Genomic DNA, 22,485 nt, shown 5'->3' on the forward strand with positions numbered 1-22,485 from the left:
TTTGAGGCCTCGCTCACGTGGCTGAAGCTTCTCCTATGCGGTTGGGTGGCAGGCGGCGCGTGCGGTTCGTGAGGAGCATTTCTGACAGGGAGGCGGGGCCAGGAGACGCGCTGGTCCCGCCTCGTCCTCGGGGCTTCAGTTGGTCGTTATGATGCAAGCTTCCCCGATTTGTTCATTAGGAGCTCGTAAGCTTCTCAATACATTTTATGTGCCTGACAATAAAAACAAGTGCTCTGTGTGTATACTCACATACATATAAAGGTAAAGGGACCCCTGACCATTAGGTCCATATACATACATATATATATATACGGGCGTTAAGCCGTTTTCCTTCACAGGCGACCACGGCTTGAAAGAGCCTGCCTCAAACGCCCATTCGGCCACGAAGGGCGTCAGGCTGAGGTTGCCCACACGCTCCAAACACCACCACCAAGAATGTCAGAAGCTATAGTTCACCCCCTTCCGGAGCTACAGTTCCCAACATTTTAACACACCACAGTTCCCACGCTTCTGGGTCGGGGGGCGAGTCTTGGACTTTATATGCACATGGGCGCAGGCCGCTAGTCTCCGTCCTAGCGCGTAAGGTTGCTGTGAGTATAACCCGACCGCTTTGTAGAAATAGCAGGTTACATGTGTAGGTAGCTAGCTCTGCCTCTGAAACTCTCCTCCTGGTAAAAAACAACCGCTGAATATAAACAAGTGTATAGCAAATAAGAAGACACACATGTGCAGTCCTTGGGTTTCTGGGAGGTTTTAAAATGGAGGAGCTCTGGGTTTTTTCCTGTTTGTCTAGGCCCCTTTTTTGGTAAGCCACGAAGGTCTCTCACCTTTTTGCTATTAATAAGATCGGGTTCAGATGAATTGACTTTCCCTGTACGTTTATGAATCCTCGTGGTTTATTGCTGTCTGTGCTTTTTCAGTACTTCTGAGCTCTTTTCACCCACGTACCATGTATACATTTTCATACATTACCAGGTATGTTGTGTTACCTGTAACAAGGGGATAACAATCTGATGGTGAACATTTTATGTCATATTTGCTAGTCTTTAAGGGGCCACAGGACTCTTGCTCTTGCGGCAAAAGACTAAACACATCTCTCCCTGTTTAGAAATTATTAGAAATAATATCAAATCAATGTCAGAAAGAAACCCCCTGTCATTTTTGCTGTTTTGTGAAAAGGTGCAGCCTTATTCCAAGGACTCTTGGAGGCTTGCGGTGGAGCAAAGACATGGTAGCGGAAGGAAGAACAATATTCCGAGCAAATATTGAATAAGCCACAATGAGGGAGAAGAGGTAAGACTTAGAATTACAGTTAGAGGAGAAAGGGCTAGTTTCTTCCCCTATATGTATCCCAAACTATATGGATGAACCATCACAGGTAATATACTGGATCATATTTTTAAAAGCAGCAATCCACTACTTAAGGAAATGAGTAAGTCCCTCCTTCCAAATAACGAGCATAATAACTCCATGGCATGAATTAAACACATTTAATAATCTGCATATTTGTCTGTCGATACATCTCTCGTGTTTATAAAAATATATATATTTGCTGGCACAGATGCAGCATTACTTTTTGAAAATTCTGTTTTAACTATGTAAATATAATACAAGTAGAGAAAATATATATATGCTAGCGAATGTCACATTGCACAAAATATGTAAAGTCTCTCATAAATTATGGCAGTTCGTTCATAATCAGGCTGGTAGTGCCACCTTTGCGCCTCATCTTCAGTAATCGAAAGCAAGCTGCCTTCATACCAAAAGTCCAAAAATAGAAGCTTTGGAAAAAATAATCTAAAGTTACTTCTTTTTAATTTCAAGATCCACAGAATTCTTGTTTTACAGTATAATGCTACAGGTAGAAAGAAATTGGTTGATTGCTTTTAGCTGTCCTTACTTTGGCCACAGAACTCTGGAAATGTTCTTCCAAGGGTGCAGACATTCTGTGGGAGCCTTCACAGCAATACAGAACTACAATTTCCAATGTTCTGGGGAGGGAAGCTATGTCACTGAAACCAATTTAAGCTTGTAATGTAAGCATACCTTTGTACTGAACTCTGGAGAAAATATTTCCCCCCCATCTGTTGGGGGGGGAATATTAGTTTAGACTAAGAGCCAAACTAGATGCAATGTAAGAGAGATGATAATAAGATATTCCATCTTTTTTCCTAATTAAAAGCAGTAAATCCCACCCTCGCCCCAGTTTGGACAGTGGCCATGGTGCTAGGAGAAGGGTTTTACTTTTTAATCCTTCTCCACACATGATTTTCCTAATTTAAATCACTCAAAGCGTTGATTTGTCTCATGTGGAAAAGCATACAAGTATCAAAGGAGATCTTCCATGTCACATTCAGTTTGGCTCATAGACAGAGTGGAAATATAGGCCAGTTAGTCTTACGTATGGGAGAAACTTGAAATGCTAGAATAACAACCGGAAGGGGATTCTCAGCAACAATTTATATTCTGCCATATGAGTTTCATCGTATGTGTAGACTGTATGAATGCGCTTGTCAGGAATAAGGAAAAGGTTTACAGAAACCATTATGCATTGTGTAAAAAAGTAATTAATTAATTAACACTGTACAGTCTAATAATTGCTTCATAATTCAGTTTCATGTAGGGAAAAGGTAGAACACATATATTTTGTTATGTCATGTATAATAAATGCACATGTTTCAATCTCACTGCATTTGTGGCAAAATAAACACATATGGACTGGATCTAGAGTTGCCTAGAGCAGAACTAACAGGCCAAAGGGGGAGGTGATTTTTTTTGCCAGTTCTCCTTTTCCTCTGCAGCCCAAATCGCTACCTGTATGTCAGAAGGTCCCACAATTTTTCAATGTTACCATTATATCCCACCTTTCCTCAAAGGTGCTCATGTTTCTTCTAGGTCAGAAACAGTGACTGGTTCAAGGGCAACCAGCTAGGTTCATGACTAAGTGGATATTTGATCCCTGGTTTTCCTAGGTCCTAGTCCAGCGCTCTAGCCACTACACCACAGAGGGCACAGGAGGCTGCTGTGGGAAGGGGATATTGGTGAAATCTGCTTCCATTTATTTCTGCCAATGGGCATTTCCTGTGAATGAGTTGTACTCACTGGAAGTTAGTAACCACACAATTGTATTTTTTTCTTCTTCGCTTTGTTGTTTCTTGGTGTTCTTTAGTATAATCTAGGGAGAAGCTTTGCCACATGAAAAATTAAAACAGACCAAACCATTCTGCACCAGCATCTTGGCATTGTATAGACTCCAAACTAATGCATGTTTTTTACACCCCCAGAATCCTTAGGGCAAGTTAGTCAGCTTACCAAATTTAGCCTTTCTTTAGCAAACATGAACTTCATTTTCATGCACAGAATATATACCAAATATGAATATGGCAATATTTACCCATTGTCGTGACATTACTTTTAGTTCAGTATTCTCCTTTTCAGTGCCAGGAATCTCAGTCTGTAGCCTAAGTGGATACAGACATAACATACTAGATCTGATCCAGTAGATTACTGTGAGGAGGACTAGCTACCATGGAACACAAGCCACATGAGTTATAGTTTAAAATGCAGTCAAAAATCCTGCTGATCATTTTCTACTCATGCAGTTATTTATGTTGAAGAACATCTTTTTTTGGTTTGCCTCATTATGTCACGCTGCTCGGTGGTTGCGAAGAAATGTTTCTTTTGAAGGAGTGACTTCCACAGGCTTCCAAACTATCACTCCCCTCCCTTATGATGATCTCTTGCTTTGCCTTAAATGTTAATGGTATAAAACCTTCACCATCTGCAGTAAGAACAATCCAAGAAGAACCTAGAGGAAAAGGAAAGCAATGCATCAGTGTGTATATATGTATAATCGTTATTATGTTGGGAATGCAGTTGCCTACGTAAATGTTAGCATTCACCCTAAATTCATGCTTTGTTCATGTCTTTTTCATAGGTTCTTCTTCCTACAGTGTTGCAAAGCTTAATGGGTTACCATGCTGATGTAGGTTTTGAACCAAGGGTTACCATGCTGATGTAGGTTTTGAACCAAGATGGACAAACCATTTATCAGTAATTTTCTTTCCTTTTTGGTATTTTCATTTGGCTCCACTAGCTGTGGCATGGTAATGGGGAAGGGGCCAGGAGAAGGAACAACCAAACCTCATAACTGGAAAATGTGTACACCAAGGGCCTGGGGAAAACTGACAATGAAGCACCAGTTTATTATGTTTTTTATTTACCATGATTTCAACTCACATATCAAGACTTTTCTAGGATTAACTAAAAATTTTAACATTCAAGGATGATTTCCTAGTAAAAATATTGAACATGTATAGTTTACCCTCTTTGTTCCACTAGCTTTGCATGGAGAATTGGTGTGTGCGTGCGGGGTAGATTGAACTCTATTCAAAGGCTCCTTGTACACTTTCTCAAGTTAAACTCTCAGAAACCTCTTTGGCATGTAGAATTTTTTCTCATGCAGGAACATGCAAGTGAAGTCAAGTTGTGTTTAGAGAAACTTCTGCATGTGAAATCATGATTATGTACAGGTAATTCAAGAGCAAACTTTGGCTGCCACCTGTGGTTTGTTTGGAGATAAACAAACAATGAGTTCTGCTTTGCATGTAATGCTAGGGCATTGCTGTTATTTTTGTACTCCTGGCTTTGCAAAGGGAGCACCTGAGTGGGCAAAAATTGAAGTGTTTGCACCAGCACATTGTCACGGTAATAAGGGCTCGTCTACACTTTGCTTGTCCCACTCCTAAAAAGCAAGGGCCAGAGAAGTTTTCTGCTTGTCCTGTGCTTTCTGTGCATGGCTTTCCATTTGCCTCACTGCTTTCCCTGAGAAAACCTGCCCTTTACCACTGAATCGGAGCAACTGTCAATCCATGGAAAACCCTATTGACGTTTGCTCTGATTCAGCTGTAGAGAGTGGGTTTCCCAGAGGAAAGTGGCAGGACAAGCAGAAGCGTGGGCGAGCCCTAAGACATTGTTTGTGTCAGACCATGGCTTACCATAACATGCAAACCAAGCCAATTGATCTGCTGTATTCATGGGTCAAATCTATCCAATTCACAGTTCAAGTTAATTTCTGAATTTAAAACAAAGGAGCTAAGACATTTGTGTTTTAGAACTTCATTAGCTTTAATTTCTACCAAGAGCAGGTGTGTGTGTGTTTTTAATGTGCATGCCTATAAACAGAACAGCTACCTTTTATAGATGATGGTATCTTGTACCCAATAAGGTTTGGTGGGAAATAATAAACTGTGCACCAATTATAATAATAAACTTTGACCAATTAAAGCAAAACAAATGTGTTGTTTCCTTATAATACTGTATCTGAAAGTACAGAAAGTTCTTTTCATTAAATCTATTAATTAAACACCTACACATGTTGCTTTGCTGTTTCGTGTTGTCTGTCGCGTCATAAGAAGATTACCGTTACCAAGCATGAACTTTTAATCTTTTGCAGTTAATGCTTTCTTTCTAATTCTGGACAGACTTTTGATTCTATAAACTACCCTGTGCTTGGGTGTTTGTGTGTGTCATGTAAACCTACGCAATTACATCGCTAACCTTATATGTAAAACATGGGGGGGGGGTTACTTCCAAAATAGTTTATTTAACACTCTGCATTGGGTACAGATAAATGTTATTATGCCTGCAATGCAATCAACTTACTTGAGAGTAAACCGTGTTTTTCTAAACTTACTAGAGAAAAACAAAGGCTGCAAACCTATATACCTTTTCCTGGGAGTAAGTCCTATTGAACTGAGTATAGCTGGCTTCTGAGTTGGTATGTACAGAATTCTTTTAGCAGGGAGAAAACATTTAACAAATCTAGATTATAAATTGAAGTATACAGTATCTGGATAGGTGGGGATATGACTGAAGGGTTAAAAAGCTTTAGTAATTTCTAAACATGGTTGGCCTAATAAGAATATAATATCAATAATTATTTTTTATTTCAGAGTATAACTGAAGAGTTAGATTTAATAGTTGTCCGAGTTGGACAACTGTGGCTTTTACCAGCTTTTGCCCAGTTTGGGGTAATTCCACTCCTCCAGCAACCCTGCCACTCTCAACATTGTTAAGAACAACCCTTCTCCTTCAGAGAGTCTTGTTATGGGGTACAGAAGGTAGCATGGAGGAGTATGGAATGGAAAACCTAAAGAAAGTTGAATGAAAGTTAATCTTAATATCTAAGCCAGGCATAGGCAAACTAGGCCCTCCAGATGTTTTGGGACTACAACTCCCATCATCCCTGACCACTGGTCCTGTTAGCTAGGGATGGTGGGAGTTGTAGTCCTAAAACATCTGGAGGGCTGAGTTTGCCTATGCCTGATCTAAGCCATAGTATATGAAAGTATGGGTGATTAAGTGCTCACATAACTCTTTAAAAAGGAGGAAAGAACAGTTTTCCTTAATGAATTAAAATTCTACATTCAAAACGATGTGTTCAACTTCACATTGTGTTTTGTATGGGACTGGGGCAGTGTTTCCTAAAGATATACATTTTTTCTTAATTAAAGTTGGACTCTCACTTGCATTCAAAAAGCAAAGCTTTGAAAACACTCAAAAGTTACCTAATCTTAAAAGTGTCTGCCCCTATGTTTCCCTTCAAGTTGTTGTTATTATTATTATTATTATTATTATTAATTAGATTTCTATACTGCCCATTGAGGATCGCAGGGTGGTTTGTGATATAAAAACACGAAAATACATAACATAGTAACAAACAAAACAAAAAACCCACACACAGTTTAAAAGGCCACATAGATTGTATAATTAGCCAAACGCCTGAGAGAATGTTTTTGTCCAATGCTTATTACTATTGTAAGCATGATGCTTCGTGACTTCATTGGAGGTAAGCCAAGAGCAGCTACTCATTCCAAGACAGAAAGGGCAGGCTCCTCTGAGAGTGGGTAATTTTACTGTATCTCTTGAGTATACTAAATAAATAAAGGATGTAGCAAAAACTAGTGATGTGAACCCCTTCATATATGCCCTACCATTTAGTTACACTTTCTCCTCTTTCTGTCTTTTCTCTCTTGGGGGTTATCCATTGGCATAGCCAGGATTTATTTTAGGGGGGTGCAGGACTGAGTTATTTGCGACACAGTTGGTCAGTCAAGTATTCTTATTTATTTACTTGATTGGGGAGCATCTGCCCCCCCCCCCCGCTGTGCTCATGGGTTTTCCACACCTCCATTTGCCCCACCTCTTTTGCGATCTTTAGTGCTGATTTGGAACAAACAGCTATAAATTTATCTGTGGATTGCCATTTGTTCCAATTTAATGCTAATCAGTGGGTTTTCTGGGGAAAAGTGGTGGTGCAAAGGCAAAACTGCTTGGACCCGTGCTAGAAAGCATGAGGCAAGTAGAAAACTGCTCAGACCCATTCTAGGTACGGAACAAGCAAAAGTGTGGACAATCCCTGTGTCCTCAATATATTGTGTATATATTTACAGTATATGGTAAAGCTACTTGCAGAAAACATTATAGGCTGAAAATGGTTGAGCTGCGGCTGAAGTTGTTAAATCATTGAATACATAGAGGCATGAACAAAGAAGCTGTGTATAAAGATCTTTTCTTTCCTGACTGCTCCCTACCTTCACAAGTAAATCAAAGGTGGGAGTTTGGAAGATTATGTTGGTGAGCTCCTTCTGTTCTCAGCGTAGATTAAACTAACCCAGAGCATAACAATTTGATACACCTGTTAAGTATCACAGAGTTTATGGTGTCTGTATCTGATAGAGAAAGGCATTCAATTGTCAGCAAACCTGTTAGGAAATCTTTCCTATGAGTTTTGTTTTTCGACTTACTTAATCCAGTAAGCAAAGGCAGCAACCAGCCTGCTTTGGTTATGGGATTGCTGAACAATCATGCTAAATATTAAACTTCCCCATTTATGCTACATGACATTAGACCCAGGTGAGAATTAGTAGCTTGATTGGGTGCTCTGCTGCAAGAAGGGAAGCCTACTAATATGTAGCATATTTCTGGACATAGTCAACTAATATATGACTAAGGACAGACATTGAGACAAAACAAGAAGGTCCCTATCAATGGTAGAAACAACATTCTGCTGAAAAAACATGAGGATTAAACTGACCATCTATTGTAGATATAGGTCATGATACCTGTGAACCAACTGAGTAGGGCTTGATCAGTGTCAGGCAAGTGTTGAGACGCACTCAGGAGAATAAGCTTGCCAGGAAAGGGAATAGAACTCAGTTAAACTTCCATCACATTGGAGGATGTACATGTAAACAATCCCTTAATAGCACAACTTATGTTCCCCAAAAGTACTACCTACTATAATAAACACTTGCATTTTTTAAAAGAGAGAGAGAGAGTGGCTGGGGCAACCCAGTCGGGTGGGGTATAAATAATAAAATTATTATTATTATAGTAATAGAGAACTTACCATGTTTCATTTCAACAATAGGCAGATCAAAAAGTCGTTGGACTAAATTCAGATGAACCTTGCCATCACACAGGAGAACAGTTCTTGTTTCTTCAGCTATAGCTCCGTTTGAAAAATGCTTCTTCAGGCACATAAACATATAGGGATAAACATCTTGTTAGAATATAGGTCACATTTACATTAATTATTGTTAATTAGCCCTATGAATCAGCAATTTTCATGAATTCTGCTTTCTATATTTTCACATGCCCAAAAGTAAGGGGTGGGGACAGCACAAAAACAACTTGTTTATAAGAGACTTCTTCTTTTTTTTTTTAAGAAAGGTTCAGGATTTCCCAAAGTATGGGGCTACAACCCTGCTAGGATCACTCAGATGTTGTTGTGAGTCTCTGAATGCTGCTGGCTCAGTCATCTCAGGCTAGAGATGGTGACTTCAAGAGCATGTGTGTAAATGTAGTGATGTTCTGGACCAGTAGCGTGGAGGGTTTAAGACCCATTGGCTACCCTCACCTGGTTTAGCCAGACAAAGTAATTTCTGCGGTGTTGCCACTGTTGCATACTGACAGCTTCCAGGAGCCACAGGTGAGAGCTGAGTGCAGGGTGGATAAACTACTCCAGAAGTAGCATGACCTATTCCCCACCAGAAGTACTTCCCCTTCCCTAACACCCCACACATTCCTGCTTGGAAATAAAGAGACTGGTTTTGTTATTAAATCTCTCCCCCCCCCCCTTTCTTTACTCATTTTGGCTTCAGCATTAAATACACAAGGTAGTCCCCAGTCAACATGCTATGATTCTCAGTAAAAGTGCTGAGGATCACACTGTTTGGAGTTCACTCCATTACTTCCTAACCAATCCAGGGCTCATCCTATTCCCTCACCACTAAGTAATTGGTATTTGTTTGCAACACTTCTCAATTTAGCACCATCCGTAAATCACATCAACATCCTATTTAGTCCTCCACATATTAAACAAGAAATAAAATGCAGTGTCACAGGCATTTTAACGGGAAAATAATCAGGACCATCAAAGTAATATAGATCTCATTCTGCTGTGGTTCTGCAGTGTTTCCATTCTGATACTGAAAACTTATACCAACATTCTCTTTCAGCAGACTCACAGCTGCATCTTCTGTTTCTGTTTTTAGTAATCTGTTCCTCATCTTAATTAACCTTCAGTACAAATAAATGTCTCCTAATCTCCTTTAGTGCACAGATGCTGGTTTCTACTCAGGTTCACTTGCTCTGTCAGCGTCTTAGGTAGTTTTGCTGCATCAATGTGCACCTACGCACCATGCAAAATCCTATAAGCACCCTCCTCTTATGTGCATTTTCTTTCAGTTAAAGGCCATTTTTATATTTGTGTTTTCTGACGTACAGTATACAGCATCACAGTGGTCTAGTTCTCACAAACAGCAGGAAAATGTGGTAAATCTGTGTCTGGTTTATACTATTTCATAAGCAGGTAGGGTCTCGCATGGTTGAATGCTCCTTTGTACAATAAATATTGTGTACATAGGGAAGGAACCTGAGATCAAAAGCCTATCCTTCATTGCATGCTAGTTTTTCATGTGGGAATATGCCATTATGTTGTTACCCTTACCAACAGCTTCACCACCTCATCAGAAGCCGGCTTTATGCTTCTGCAAACAGAATCCAAATCTTTTCTAGTAGTCCAGACTGAAACCTTAACCACATACTATACATTCTGAATAGAAATATTGTAAAGGAAAGGGGAGGTAGGCACCATGAATGGTTGAAGATTTTACTTTCTGTGAGAGGATGGGACAGGTAATAACCATTACCTTGGCACAGATTCTCATTTTTTCTTACGTGACGGACTGTGCATTTATAGAGGAGGAAAAACCCATTAAGCTTGGGCTTTCTTAGCACGCAAAAATGTTGTATAAGTTATCAAAAGCAACTGATTGAAAGAGGTTGGTTGTATTTGAAATGGGGTGCCTGAATTTTGATTTTCCTCTTCTCATAGAACCATAGAGTTGGAAGAGACCACAAGGGCCATCAAGTCCAACCCCCTGCCAAGCAGGAAACACCATCAGAGCACTCCTGACATATGGTTGTCAAGCCTCTGGTAAAGACCTCCAAAGAAGGAGACTCCACCACACTCCTTGGCAGCAAATTCCACTGTCGAACAGCTCTTACTGTCAGGAAGTTGTTCCTAATGTTTAGGTGGAATCTTCTTTCTTGTAGTTTGGATCCATTGCTCCGTGTCCGCTTCTCCGGAGCAGCAGAAAACAACCTTTCTCCCTCCTCTATGTGACATCCTTTTATATATTTGAACATGGCTATCATATCACCCCTTAACCTCCTCTTCTCCAGGCTAAACATGCACAGCTCCCTTAGCCGTTCCTCATAAGGCATGGTTTCCAGGCCTTTGACCATTTTGGTTGCCCTCCTCTGGACACGTTCCAGTTTGTCAGTGTCCTTCTTGAACTGTGGTGCCCAGAACTGGACACAGTACTCCAGGTGAGGTCTGACCAGAGCAGAATACAGTGGCACTATTACTTCCCTTGATCTAGATGCTATACTCCTATTGATGCAGCCCAGAATTGCATTGGCTTTTTTAGCTGCCGCGTCACACTGTTGGCTCATGTCAAGTTTGTGGTCAACCAAGACTCCTAGATCCTTTTCACATGTACTGCTCTCAAGCCAGGTGTCCCCCATCTTGTATTTGTGCCTCTCATTTTTGTTGCCCAAGTGCAATACTTTACATTTCTCCCTGTTAAAATTCATCTTGTTTGTTTTTGCCCAGTTCTCTAATCTGTCAAGGTCGTTTTGAAGTGTGATCCTGTCCTCTGGGGTGTTAGCCACCCCTCCCAGTTTGGTGTCATCTGCAAATTCTGTTCCCTGTCCCTTTCCCCTGGGGTTGCCATGTTTCAAAAAGTAAAAACCAGGACACCCTGAAAGTTGTTGAGTGGTTGTTTTTTTAGGAAAACCCCAAAATTGTTGAGTTTTGGGGTTTTTTTTTAGGAAAACCCACATGATTTTTCAATTGATTGGCCTAAGATCCAAGACAAAGCTCCGCCTTTCGGAAATTCCCCTGGATGTCAATGCCGCCTTTGAAATCCCGCTAATGTCTGGGGAAATCTGGACATATGGCAACCCTACTTTCCACTTGTGTGTTAGCTTTCCCCCCTTCCCCCAAGCCTGCGGGTAGGTACTGTCTTGTTTTTGTTGTATGTAAGCTGCTCTGGGAGACTTTTTGGACAAAGAGCACAAATGCTCTAAATAAATAAATAACCTTTGCTGGTGCAAATGCTGTTGACAGCGGGATCATGTATGACTGCCCTAATAGTATCAGAAGCACAAGCCATCAGGAATGAACAATCAAAGTATATATTGATATACCATCAGTACAATCACCCAGAGCCACTATTAGATTTCAGTAATACTGTGTTTTCTTATATAGTACACTTTTTTCTTATTTATTTCATAAAATTTATACACTGCTTGACTGTAAAAAACCTCAAAGCAGTTTACAAAAGAATAAAACAATAAAATTATCAGTAAACACAGTTAGAAGCAACTATTAAAAAAAAATTAAAGAAATTCAAATCAGCGACAAACTGAAAACAGATAAAAATACAAATAAACATATCTGGGTAGGCTTGTTTAAACAAAAATGTTCTTAGCAGTGACCAAAAAGAGTGCAGTGATGGCATCTCCTGATGTCAACATGAATGGAAATTCCAAAGTGTCAGTGCTGCAACACTAAAAGGTTGATCTTACAAATGTGGAATGGGTATTATGTGTGGCACCTTAAATTTCTCCCCTCACTTCCTTTTTATATCAACATAACCTCTTGAATAACAAGAGTAAAAGTAACCACTTGCCAAAAAAGTATGTCATTTCTATCATATCCTGTGCAAATCTATCATTATTTTTATTAAAATATTTTTATACCACTTTTCTTTCAAAAGAGAATATCATGGTAGTGTACAATATCAATATGAAACAATTCAACCAAACTACATTAAACAAAGTGCAATGTACAAAGTGCAATAGACAAGACTATAACTAGTCAGAAAATGCTTGGCACAAAAATATAATCAGAGTCGTAGCATGGGGGGCGGGGGGGGCGGGCAGCAGGGGCTGTTGGCCCAGGCACAACTGGGCTGCAGAAGTCCCGAAGGTGCCATGAGACTGGGAGGGAGGTGGTTCCCTTTTCTGGTCTGGTATTGCGCAGTGTGTGCAGCATGCACGGCCCCTGAGTGGCTATGGGTTGTGCGTGGAGAGCAGGCAGCTGGTCAGGCCTTCCTCTTATGGGGTGGAGCACCCTCTTGCTTCCCACCCCTTTCGGTGCCTTGGAACGGCTCGCCACACGTTTCTTGCACTATGACTGGTGCCACCACCATGTGTGTCAGGTCTCAGCTGTGCTGGGCGGCCCCTCGGCTCCCTCCTCCCCCCCCCCCCAAATCTACCCACTGTAACATTCTTTAAAGATCTCTCCTGTTTCTCTCTACTTGTTTAGCTTCAAAGACAAGACTCTCCCTCATTTGCAAAAGTTAGCAAGCTACTAACACCATACACATAAATCACAGTAATGAGGATCTTTACCAAACAGAACACTAATATCCCCTGAAGAGAGTCTAGTTGAATGATTAATCAGGTTACCAGCAAGAGAGGAAGGAACTTTTATAGAACATCATAGAATTAGTAACCAGGACCTTCACAGAAGTAAGAAGTCTGTGCTTCTAATTTCGAAATACACAGTACTGTTTTTCATTCAGAATTTCTATTTGTGGGTGCTCAGCCTCATCAGAACGTTATTAGAATGTGCCCTTTCTTCACCCCGTCCTCTTGGGCTTTAATGCCTCCAAGCATTAATCCCCTGTTTTGACTACTGCATTTCCACTTCTTAACAGGCTTTTTAAATCTTGCTTTCAAAACTGTCTGACTAGTCTATCACACTATAAAGCTGAGCCATATCGCCCTCATCTTTCATCAGTTTTCACGACTCCTTTTATGTTTTCAATCTACTTCAAAATTGCCTTCCCGATTATAAGAATGGTTTGTGGATTTATTAAAGATGACCTCTGTGATGATTCACCTGCTCCTTGGCTCAGTTTATTGACTTCTCCAGTCTCTCCTTCCTCTCTGTTCTCTACTCTCTCACTGTTTATCACAAGTTTGCTTCTTATCTTTCTCAACTTTATTGTGTACATTTAACAGGCTTCCCTAAATTTACCTTCCTATTCTGTTTCATTTACTGTTGATGGAGCAAATTATCACTTTGCCAGCAAAAAGAGGGTTTGATGCTGTACATTAAATGTCTTCAGCTCCTCGGTGTCTCTTAAATAGGACACTGTAATAGCTGTTTATACCAAATATCTTCTTCCTTACTGACTTAGAGACATGCATTATTACAATAATTTCCCTCAGTTGCTCATGGCATACACACTTATTCCCAACTTTGTCAACTTTGTCCAAACCACAACTGTTTTTTCTTCTTCTAAATTAATTCATCACACACACTGATTTTTGTTTATTTCCCTAACAAAAGCCTTGCACTCTACAAGACACAGCAAAGCATGAAATGAGGGTGCACCAGCAAGGGTAGCTAAGCACCCCTCTGCTATAGATCACCCCATCCTGTGGCTGGGTCCATTATAAGGAAGAAGCAGTAATCAGGCTAACATAACGTGCAGTCTGAATTGTGTGCTTGCAATTTTTGCTTGGACCTCTGTGCTTATTGTTGTGTTTAGCATGTGTTGTTTGCACCAGTGCTTCTCAAGCTATTTGATGTTGTGGACCAGCAATTCCCCCCACCCCACCCCAATGTACCAGGGATCAGTACCATATTTGGTCCCTGAAACATCCCACCCAGGCTGTGGTGTATTCACCAGGGACCAGCAGCCAATAGCTTGCGGACTGGTGCCGGTCCACGGACCACTACTTAGAGTAGCACTGGTTTGCACTACATTTTGTGTCCAGTTCTGATTCCCCACATCCTTTGGGAATGGCCACAGCTTAGCAACAGAGTACATGCTTTGCATGCAGAAGGTCTCAGATCCAGTACCGGAGCAGGTTGCTTCACCTCTGATTCCCTCCCCTGGGTCTTTTCTATCATCTTGTATTATACATGTCTATAAGTAAGTAAAGGATTTTATTTGAATTTTCAAAATAGTGCCAAACCACCATGCACCTCTGATGATGCAAGGATCACATAATAAGCTATGTATGAACTTCTCACCTTCCATATGCAAAAATTCTTACTTTTATATATTAATATTTCTAGTTAAAAAACACTTAGCTACATAGCCCAATGCTGAATAGGTTGCTTCCTATGTTTCAGGCTTAGATACAAGTTGTGGGAGAGGACTATACTTTCATGTTAACTGAACTGCATGATGAGAATAAAGATTTATATAGTGATTACACGCATAGCTTCAAAAAGCCTTAACATTGCAGGAACAAGGCAGGCCAGCCTATTTATCCTAGGATTGCAGATGGGGAGGAGGCTGCTAAGGTCCGTAGAGGATAGTAGGAAACAAATTTTCACAAAATAATTAGCTGTTTTTATTCAGATGCTTTGGTTAAAAGAATATGTTTGTAGAAATATTGATTTATTTCTAAAGTAGACTGCAAAATGTCGTGAGTGGGAATTGCCCTCTGAGGGTATATAGGAGAGGAGATCCAGCCACCATCACAATTGCCTAGTTTGTTTGCAGTCTCTGTCCTTGTGAGGTGCACAGCGTTTTCTACAGCCTAGAAGAGCATAAGCTACCTAGATGGCAGCTCTTTCAAGATGAAACTTAGGGTAGCAGCAGGTCACCTTAGAGGTGAATGTCAAGGAGTGGGAAAATGGTGAAGAGTTGTAATGAACCTTGCATAATGGGGATGGGTACTATTTGGAGGATGGGAGAAATGCTGGATTTGTGAAAGAGTGCTTTCTTCCAGCTTCAGCTGGTATGCCAGCTACGTTTGTTCCTAGACAGGGATAGTTTGGCTACAGTGGTGCAGCCACTGGTAACCTTTAGAATGCAGTACAGCAGTGCATGCTACGTAGGGCTGCCCTTGAGTCTGGTTCAAAAATTGCAGCTAGTATAGAATGATGTGCCCTGGCTTTTGGCCAGTGCAGCTTCGTATCAGGTAGTCTTGGTGGCTAGAAGCACCTTTTATCAGCTGCATCCATCCCTGGACCAGGATAGCTTGACCACTGTAGATCAGACACTGGTAACTTCAAGACTGGATTACTGCAATACAGTCTATGTGGGACTTCCCTTGTTTGGTCCAGAAACCTGAGTTAGTGCAGAATGCTGAAGCACAATTTCTGGTAAGGGTAAGATCCTGTCCTGCAGGGCAAATGGCATTCCCCTCGCCTTTCTTTCTGTATTTTAACTGGGAAAACAGAAAATCTGTGTGTGTCTTTGTGTGTGCACCTTAAAGAGTCCCAATCTGATTCAGGGGCCCTTGTGACTGCAATTAGAAGATCACAATTACAGATTTCCCATATAATATAAAGGTACACCTTAAATTAAGTGAAAGAAAATTGGACAGCAAGTGGGCAAGTTATGTTTTTTAATGCTCCCCTGCAGTAAACAAGCCCAATCGTCGTCTTCATTCTGCACAATATGTAAAATGACTCTTGAATGTTACATTGGGAGGCAAAGTAATGGTATAGAAGAGATGCCATATATGTTTCACATTCGCACCATTGCTTGTGTATGCAGGTCTACCCTAAGGGGTCAGCATGGTCAGAAGCAGTGCTATTTTTCTAGAAAAAGAGGTGCCTTGTTCTCTTATAATGGCAATGTCGCCCACCTGAGAGGTGCCAGAACTGAGTTCTGGTGCGTTCCAGCTTGGGAAAAAAAAATCTGGTCAGAAGAACTGATTGCTGAATGGCCTGACCCTGACAACTCATGCTTCTGACACTAGTCACTCACCTGGGCCTTTGGGTTGGCCATTGCAGTGTGGTTAAGATGGGGCAGGATTGGAGCCAAGCACTACCACCCCACCCACCTGCAAAGCATGCCCAAGGGTCCATCAAGGAGTGAGATGAATGGGTTAACAGGGTCAAGGTAGTCAGCAGTGGGCAACAGTGGTTTGCTGCATCAATGGGCACCTACGCAGCCCTTCCACAGCAACCCATCTTAGAAGCTGCACATGGTAGTGGGCTCACTGAAGTCTAATGTCACGTGGGAACATGCTAGTCCATTTGGACTAACAGCATGCTTCCACTATATATTTTGCTTTTAAGGACCAAACTTGAAGGGATGTTAACTTCATGAAGGCAATTAACATATGCAACCACTGCAAAGTAGGCTTGGGACCATTAGTGGAAGAGAGCAGGAACTTAGCTCTTTCTCTCCCACAATATTGCTTCCCACAAAATTGCTGAACTGTGTCAGGCAGAATCAAGATTCTTGGCTGCTATTTACATACAAAAAAAGTACATGTCTGTTGCATTCATGGCCCACCATGAATGAGCATTCTCATACTTTGCAAGTCTTCATCAAAAGCATTAAGTATTATTATCTGTATTGCAGGCTTCTGTATTTTAGATTGGAGGAAAAAACTTATTGCAGTTCCCTTCATTTCATTTCAGCCATTGCTTCAGCCCTCCTCCTTGACTATCAGGCACACTCCACAATTTATTTTGTTCACATCCAACCCATTCAGGAATCCCCACTAACTTGTACAGCTGTGTCTTGTACAACCATGACTCCTAGAGATCCCCAAGGCCTCTCATTTTTTACCATCAGCAAAGCATTAATTTGTATTAGACTACATCTATGTATTCATTTATTTATTTTTAAGTTACTTGAACCAAAAGACAACCCACAACTCAGTGTGGGGAAAGCACGTTAGAGATTACTGACATGACAATCTGCATCAAAGAGCCATCGGTGCAGACCAGCCCTATGTATCTAGGTTCCTACTTATACCTATCCCTGGTGCAAGGTCCATAGCTGTCAACTTTTCCCTTTTCTTAAGGGAAATTCCCTTATTCCGAATAGGATTCCTCACAAGAAAAAGGAAAAGTTGACAGCTATGGCAAGGTCAGGGGTGCCAACTTAAATAAAATATTGTGGGGGCCCAGGTAAGCCCCACTCTACATAATCAATCACATGACGCAGTGCACACACAAACACACTATTTGAATGGGAATGCCCATCAACTTTGTGGGGGCTTGGCTCCCTCAAAAAAGTTTTGTGGGTTTTTGGCTTCTATGTGCAAGGCTGAGTCTGCTCACTGGGAAACAGAGGCATAGTGGGGGGGGGAGCCGGGGGGGCATGGCCCCAGCTGCATATTTTTGAGGGGGAGCAATAAGGCACCCCCATGACAGGTACAGAGCCCAACTCTATGAGTAGCTTCTGCTTTAAAAGCAGCTATGCTTAAAGGCTGGCAAAGTGACTTTATCCAGCCCTGAAAAATGCACCCCTGGAGTGGTTGTGTGGGTGGAGCGGGGTGGAATGGAAGAGGAGGAAGAGGAAGGCAACAACAGTAGTTGAAAAGTCAACCATGAGTTGGAAGGATTAATGGCCGCGAAAGCAGCAGCAGCAGCTCCCAGAGCAAATATCTCATATGTACTCTGGATGTACTGGTTTAGATAAAATTAACTCACAACAAAACAAAAAGCGTAAAATAATTCCACTGCTATACCTCTAATCTAAAAGCAGCCCCCAAATCCTCAACACACCACAATTTTCTGCCTGGGTCATCGGAATAAGAGAGTGCAGAATCAAGCTTCATATCATAGAGATTTTTTTTAAGAAACTATTGCTTCATAATAATAAAATTTATTAGGAAAAAACCAATAGCAACTCTACAGAAGTTTCTTAGAAAAGAGTGGAAGGAGGAAGATAGATATCTGCCTTGCTACTACACTATATTTTATATATTAATGAAAGTTACTCTGAATTATTAAAGAAATACAAATAATGGTTTTTATGCTCCAGCTTGCTTAATGCAGCACATCTAAATTATTGACTCATTTTTGTTGCCATTAGTGTTGTACCACAAAACACTACAACATTGACTAGCAATCAAATTAATAAAATAGTGACAATTATTTCATGAAAAAGCAAGGGAGGAGAAAAGAATTGCTGTTGAGGAAACAGGAACCTTGATCCATGGATTTTGATTTTCTTAAGTTGCTTCATTATGTAATCAAATATTAATATCCCATATTTCCTGAATGCTTTTATGCTGTGAGACCCATGATCCTTTGAAGCTTATATATTCTTATCTACAGAAGTTGGTCTGATATCTTCTCTCTCTAAAAAGATTCAAAGCATTTCAAAAGCCACATATAGAGCTGCCAGTTATCTCTTGTAGTAAAAAAAATATGCCGTAAGATTTGGAAACAGATGACTTAGAACAAATGGACATATATAATACATCAATGACAATTAAGCTGAACAGTAAAGGAAGCACAGGTCTGGATTTTCCTGTGCAGAATATCAGACATAACCATTGCTCCTAATAACTATCATTTCACCATTTAAATCAAGCACAGCATGAAGCTCATGTGAAACTTACTAATTAAGCAAAATCCTGTAATGAAGTTTCTAAGAGCAAACTACTTTGGAGAATGGTATATAAATTACCTGGTAGGTGATGTGAACAAAAGGTGGTTCTTGAGAAGATGGGTAAGCTACAGATAGTCTCTTTCCATTTTTTGTGAAATCTACTAGTTCCAGAAGTCTCAATTGTAAGTCATTGAAGCTGCCACACAATTTTTCCAAATTCCTGGATATTTGACTGGCTCCTTTTTCATTAGCCAAGCTGCTGTTTTTAGGAGAATTCAAAGTTTCTTGCATCACTTTAGAAGAAACTGATCTATTGGAAAACCTGGTAGGCGTTCCAAGACCAAACAGGGCTACTGACCGATTAATTGGTTCTGCATCCAAAGTTTCCAGTGCAATGGATGGGTCACCTAAGACTCTTTTCTCATCAAAATCGCTCACACTAGATGATGAACTTTGCTCATAACTAGGACTCTTCACTTCTTCCAGCATTCGTCTCCTGCCACTAGGTGACTGAATAATCGTTCTGCCTGGGATTAAGAGCTCCCGCCCTACAATGTGATCCTCTGCAGCAAGATTCTCAAAATACTTTCTTTTCCCAGGAATGTTCACAGAGGACTCAAAACTGAATGGCAGACTGTGGGCGGTATCAGATTTTGCTGATGCCTCTTCCTCAAATATTAATTCTTTGATCATCAGTCGGATAATATATCTATCAGAATTAGATGATGGGATAAGTGAGGGGTCAGTGAACTTCTGCTTCCCTATCAGAACTAGTAAGAGTTTCTCTGTCAAAAAGGACAGACCCTTGGGTCGTTCGCTTTTCTCTAGTTGGATTTGCTGAATGTTGGGCATGCAGGATGAGGTGACTGAGTAGACCAAAACAATGTTACAAGTGTTAGAAGCTATTGCCACAATCTGAGCTCTAAGGTCAAAAGCAATTATATCAGGGACCAAAATTCCTGGAATGCTGACTTTCCTGGTTGTGGTTACCTTTCCTTCAAAAGTCACTAAGATCAAGTGTGACGAATCTTGGCCAGTTCCTGAAGGGTAATCCTTCCTTCTCAAAGGAATGAGAGGACTGGGATCAGATCTCCGGTGATTTGAAAGGATGTGGGTTAAATCAACTGGGCCAGAGGAAGATGAAGCTACTGAATCAACGGCTACTGATTTGTCTGAATCTATAGACTTCCTTCGCAGATCCATAGAGTATTCCTCATCCCCAAGCACCAGTGTAGACTGCGAAGTTAAAGAACCCGTTTCCGTTCCTACAGGCAATTCAAATGTAATGCCTGCATTTAAGCCACAAATCTTATCAAGGGGGAGTTCGGTAGCCACAGCAATTTGAAAATCCAACGTGGCTTCAATAGCACAAATGTAGCTTCCAACGTCAAATATTGGGCAAAAGGAGCAAGCGTTTAATGTTTTCTGGGCATCGTCCCATATATAGGAGTGAAGAGCGCTGCCTATAGCAACGACTAAGCGATGCCCATCCTTAGTCCAGCAAGCACAGTGGATGAGCCCACTGCTTTTGATATCAGCTTTAATCCTGGAGTTGTCTGAACGAACGGCATATAAAACAGAAGCATCCCTTTTGGTAAGTACAGACAAAACGTCCCTCTTTGGGTGCCACACACATCCCTGAGGAAGCAACTGGAATGGCTCGCCAATTTCACAGGTCTGAGAAACCAGGAGCTTATTCCTTTCCGAGGCAACGTGGCTCAGTTGCCAAACGCTGACATGCTTCTTATGCTGAACAGCTAGCAGGGCTGGCGTGTCAGCCGAGTAACATGGGCTCCAGTAAAGTCCATGGACGTGTTCAAACTGACCAATAACAGTTGAGTCGCCAAACCGCAGTTCTTTGTTGTGAAAGTGCAGGCCAGTCAGTGCCACCTGCTTGCCATCTGTCCACGCAATCCCATGCACAGGGTGTATGGCCTGGTGCAAAGCATTAAGGCCTGTTCTCAGCAGCTTCGCTTTCCCCAGTTCCATTATTCAACCCTCCTTGCTAGTCTGGTTGGCTCCAAAGTTGATTTTTCACAGGATTCATCAGAACAGCTTGACAAAGCAAATGCTCCTTGACCGAAGACCGATTTCCCTATGGCAATGCCCCTTCTTTCAAGCCTCTTCTGCGATGTAGCTCTGCTGATGTATAGATCTACATCAAAGCTGCTCTAACCATACTCTTTTCTGGGGAGGCGCTCTCTCTCTCTGTGTCTCTCACAGACACATGTGACATCTAATAAGGTTTAGCTAATTACTGTTCTCTGAGATGACATGTTCTTGGAAGCCTATTTTTAACTCTTTAAGGGCTGGGCCTGTGTTTTAAAATAGCAGTTTAATACCTTCAGTGAATAACGGTCTCTTCACTGAATGGAGGAAAGCTCTTATGCACCAGCAAGCAATGCAGCTGCAGCATGAAATAATGACCTGACACTTTTTCTTTCACAGCCCCTGAAGGGAACACTAAGAATATTTAATCACATTCTTGAAGTATAAGGAAAGAAGGGTAGTATTCAGTTTTGCCAGTAGTTCCAACCAAGTAATGGGAGTGACAGGAAACAAAAGCAAGAGCAACAGAAATAAGGTGTTGGTTTCTGTGAGTGGCAGACCAATTGATTCCAGACTTTTCTTCTTCTGCATTTACTCTTTTCTCACTTTATTCTGTAATCCAAACTGAAGGGTCATAAAAAGAGAAAATCTGGGCCTTAAGCCTGAGTCATACTATCTTGAAGCACTGATGGTAATTAAAGATGCTTATGGGCTACCTGTGATTACTTTCTGGTGAAGGAAATGTGCTCTGCACACGCTCAGAAGCACTGTTATCTTTATTAGTTTTATTTCATGCATTTGAGTGCTGAATCCCAGCATTTAGAAGGAATACGGGAAATAAATGTTCACAATACTGTATGAGTAAAAGATGCAAGGCTTTGCAATGAATTTCTTTCTTGCTGTGAATAAGATATTGCAGAAGCCAACTCAAAGCAGTGCAGTTCATCTCTTGTCCATGTTTTACATTACTCCCTTGTCTCAACTGCCTCCCATCTTGCTGACCTTATTTAGAATAATAGATTCATAGAATCATAGAGCTGAAAGTACCCACTAACTGACACAAAAGGCACCCAGTGCAGCAGTTAGGCTGTTCTTTCCCACAACAGAGCAGAAGGAATTCCAAATGAAATGCACTTCATCCAAGATCCCATTATGGCTTGTACATCAATTCTGTATCTTTGGCTGGAGTAGGACATCAATTCACAAAAGTAAAAACAGCCACCAGATGGCGCCCTGACAGTTTCACAGGCACAATTAAAGCAGCCTTTTAACAGACATGTCTGCAAAAGTTCCCTGTTCACAAAATAGTTGAATGGTTTTAGTTATTTGTGGCATACACTGATGACCTGAAAAAGGGGGGGGGGACCAGGTTTCCTCCAATTCACAATGGTTCCCCTGGCTAAGCTGGGCTCAGATCTCATAAACCTTGTTGCAACTTCAAATTTAATACTACCAATACAGCAGCTGAATACTACCAATATTTCACAGAAATGTAGAGAAGTACTTCAACCCTCCTCCTCCTTTTACC

The 22,485-nt window shown here is 41.1% G+C and overlaps 2 protein-coding genes across 5 annotated transcripts in view; one reads left to right on the plus strand and one right to left on the minus strand.

Annotated features, from left to right (window-relative positions):
• The first annotated feature begins 108 nt into the window (after nucleotides 1-108).
• Nucleotides 109-22,485, plus strand: part of FKBP1B (FKBP prolyl isomerase 1B) — a 51,341-nt gene continuing 28,964 nt past the window's right edge. For 2 of the 3 annotated variants that reach the window (XM_080999438.1, XM_080999440.1), the window contains exons 1-2: nucleotides 109-261; nucleotides 1,180-1,293. The gene's annotated coding sequence lies outside the window, so the exon portion shown is untranslated. The remainder of the gene's footprint in view (nucleotides 262-1,179; nucleotides 1,294-22,485) is intronic. The other variant, XM_080999439.1, reaches the window with a different exon arrangement.
• On the minus strand, nucleotides 1,300-21,027 carry LOC308473471 (WD repeat and coiled-coil-containing protein-like). Of its 2 annotated transcripts, none has more exons than XM_080999093.1 (3): nucleotides 18,987-21,027; nucleotides 8,414-8,531; nucleotides 1,300-3,808 (listed from the first exon to the last, which is right to left on the minus strand). In XM_080999093.1, the coding sequence occupies exons 1-3, from the start codon at nucleotides 20,895-20,897 to the stop codon at nucleotides 3,642-3,644; spliced, it is 2,196 nt and encodes a 731-aa protein (XP_080855219.1). In that variant the 5' UTR covers nucleotides 20,898-21,027; the 3' UTR covers nucleotides 1,300-3,641. The 2 variants fall into 2 exon arrangements, with proteins under 2 accessions (XP_080855219.1, XP_080855218.1); XM_080999092.1 differs by having other exon boundaries at nucleotides 8,414-8,534.

The sequence above is a fragment of the Podarcis pityusensis genome (assembly GCF_964106645.2).
Source record: "Podarcis pityusensis genome assembly, chromosome: 3".
Lineage (NCBI taxonomy): Eukaryota > Metazoa > Chordata > Lepidosauria > Squamata > Lacertidae > Podarcis > Podarcis pityusensis.

Bases quoted from the DNA above. Each gene is read 5' to 3' on its own strand.
- LOC308473471 (XM_080999092.1), bottom strand. From the start codon at position 20,897: ATGGAACTGGGGAAAGCGAAGCTGCTGAGAACAGGCCTTAATGCTTTG. The intron at 8,535-18,986 runs GTAATTTATATA...ATGTGCCTGAAG, and splicing joins TTGTTCACATCACCTACCAG to AAGCATTTTTCAAACGGAGC. The intron at 3,809-8,413 runs GTAAGTTCTCTA...CTTTTCCTCTAG, and splicing joins TATTGTTGAAATGAAACATG to GTTCTTCTTGGATTGTTCTT.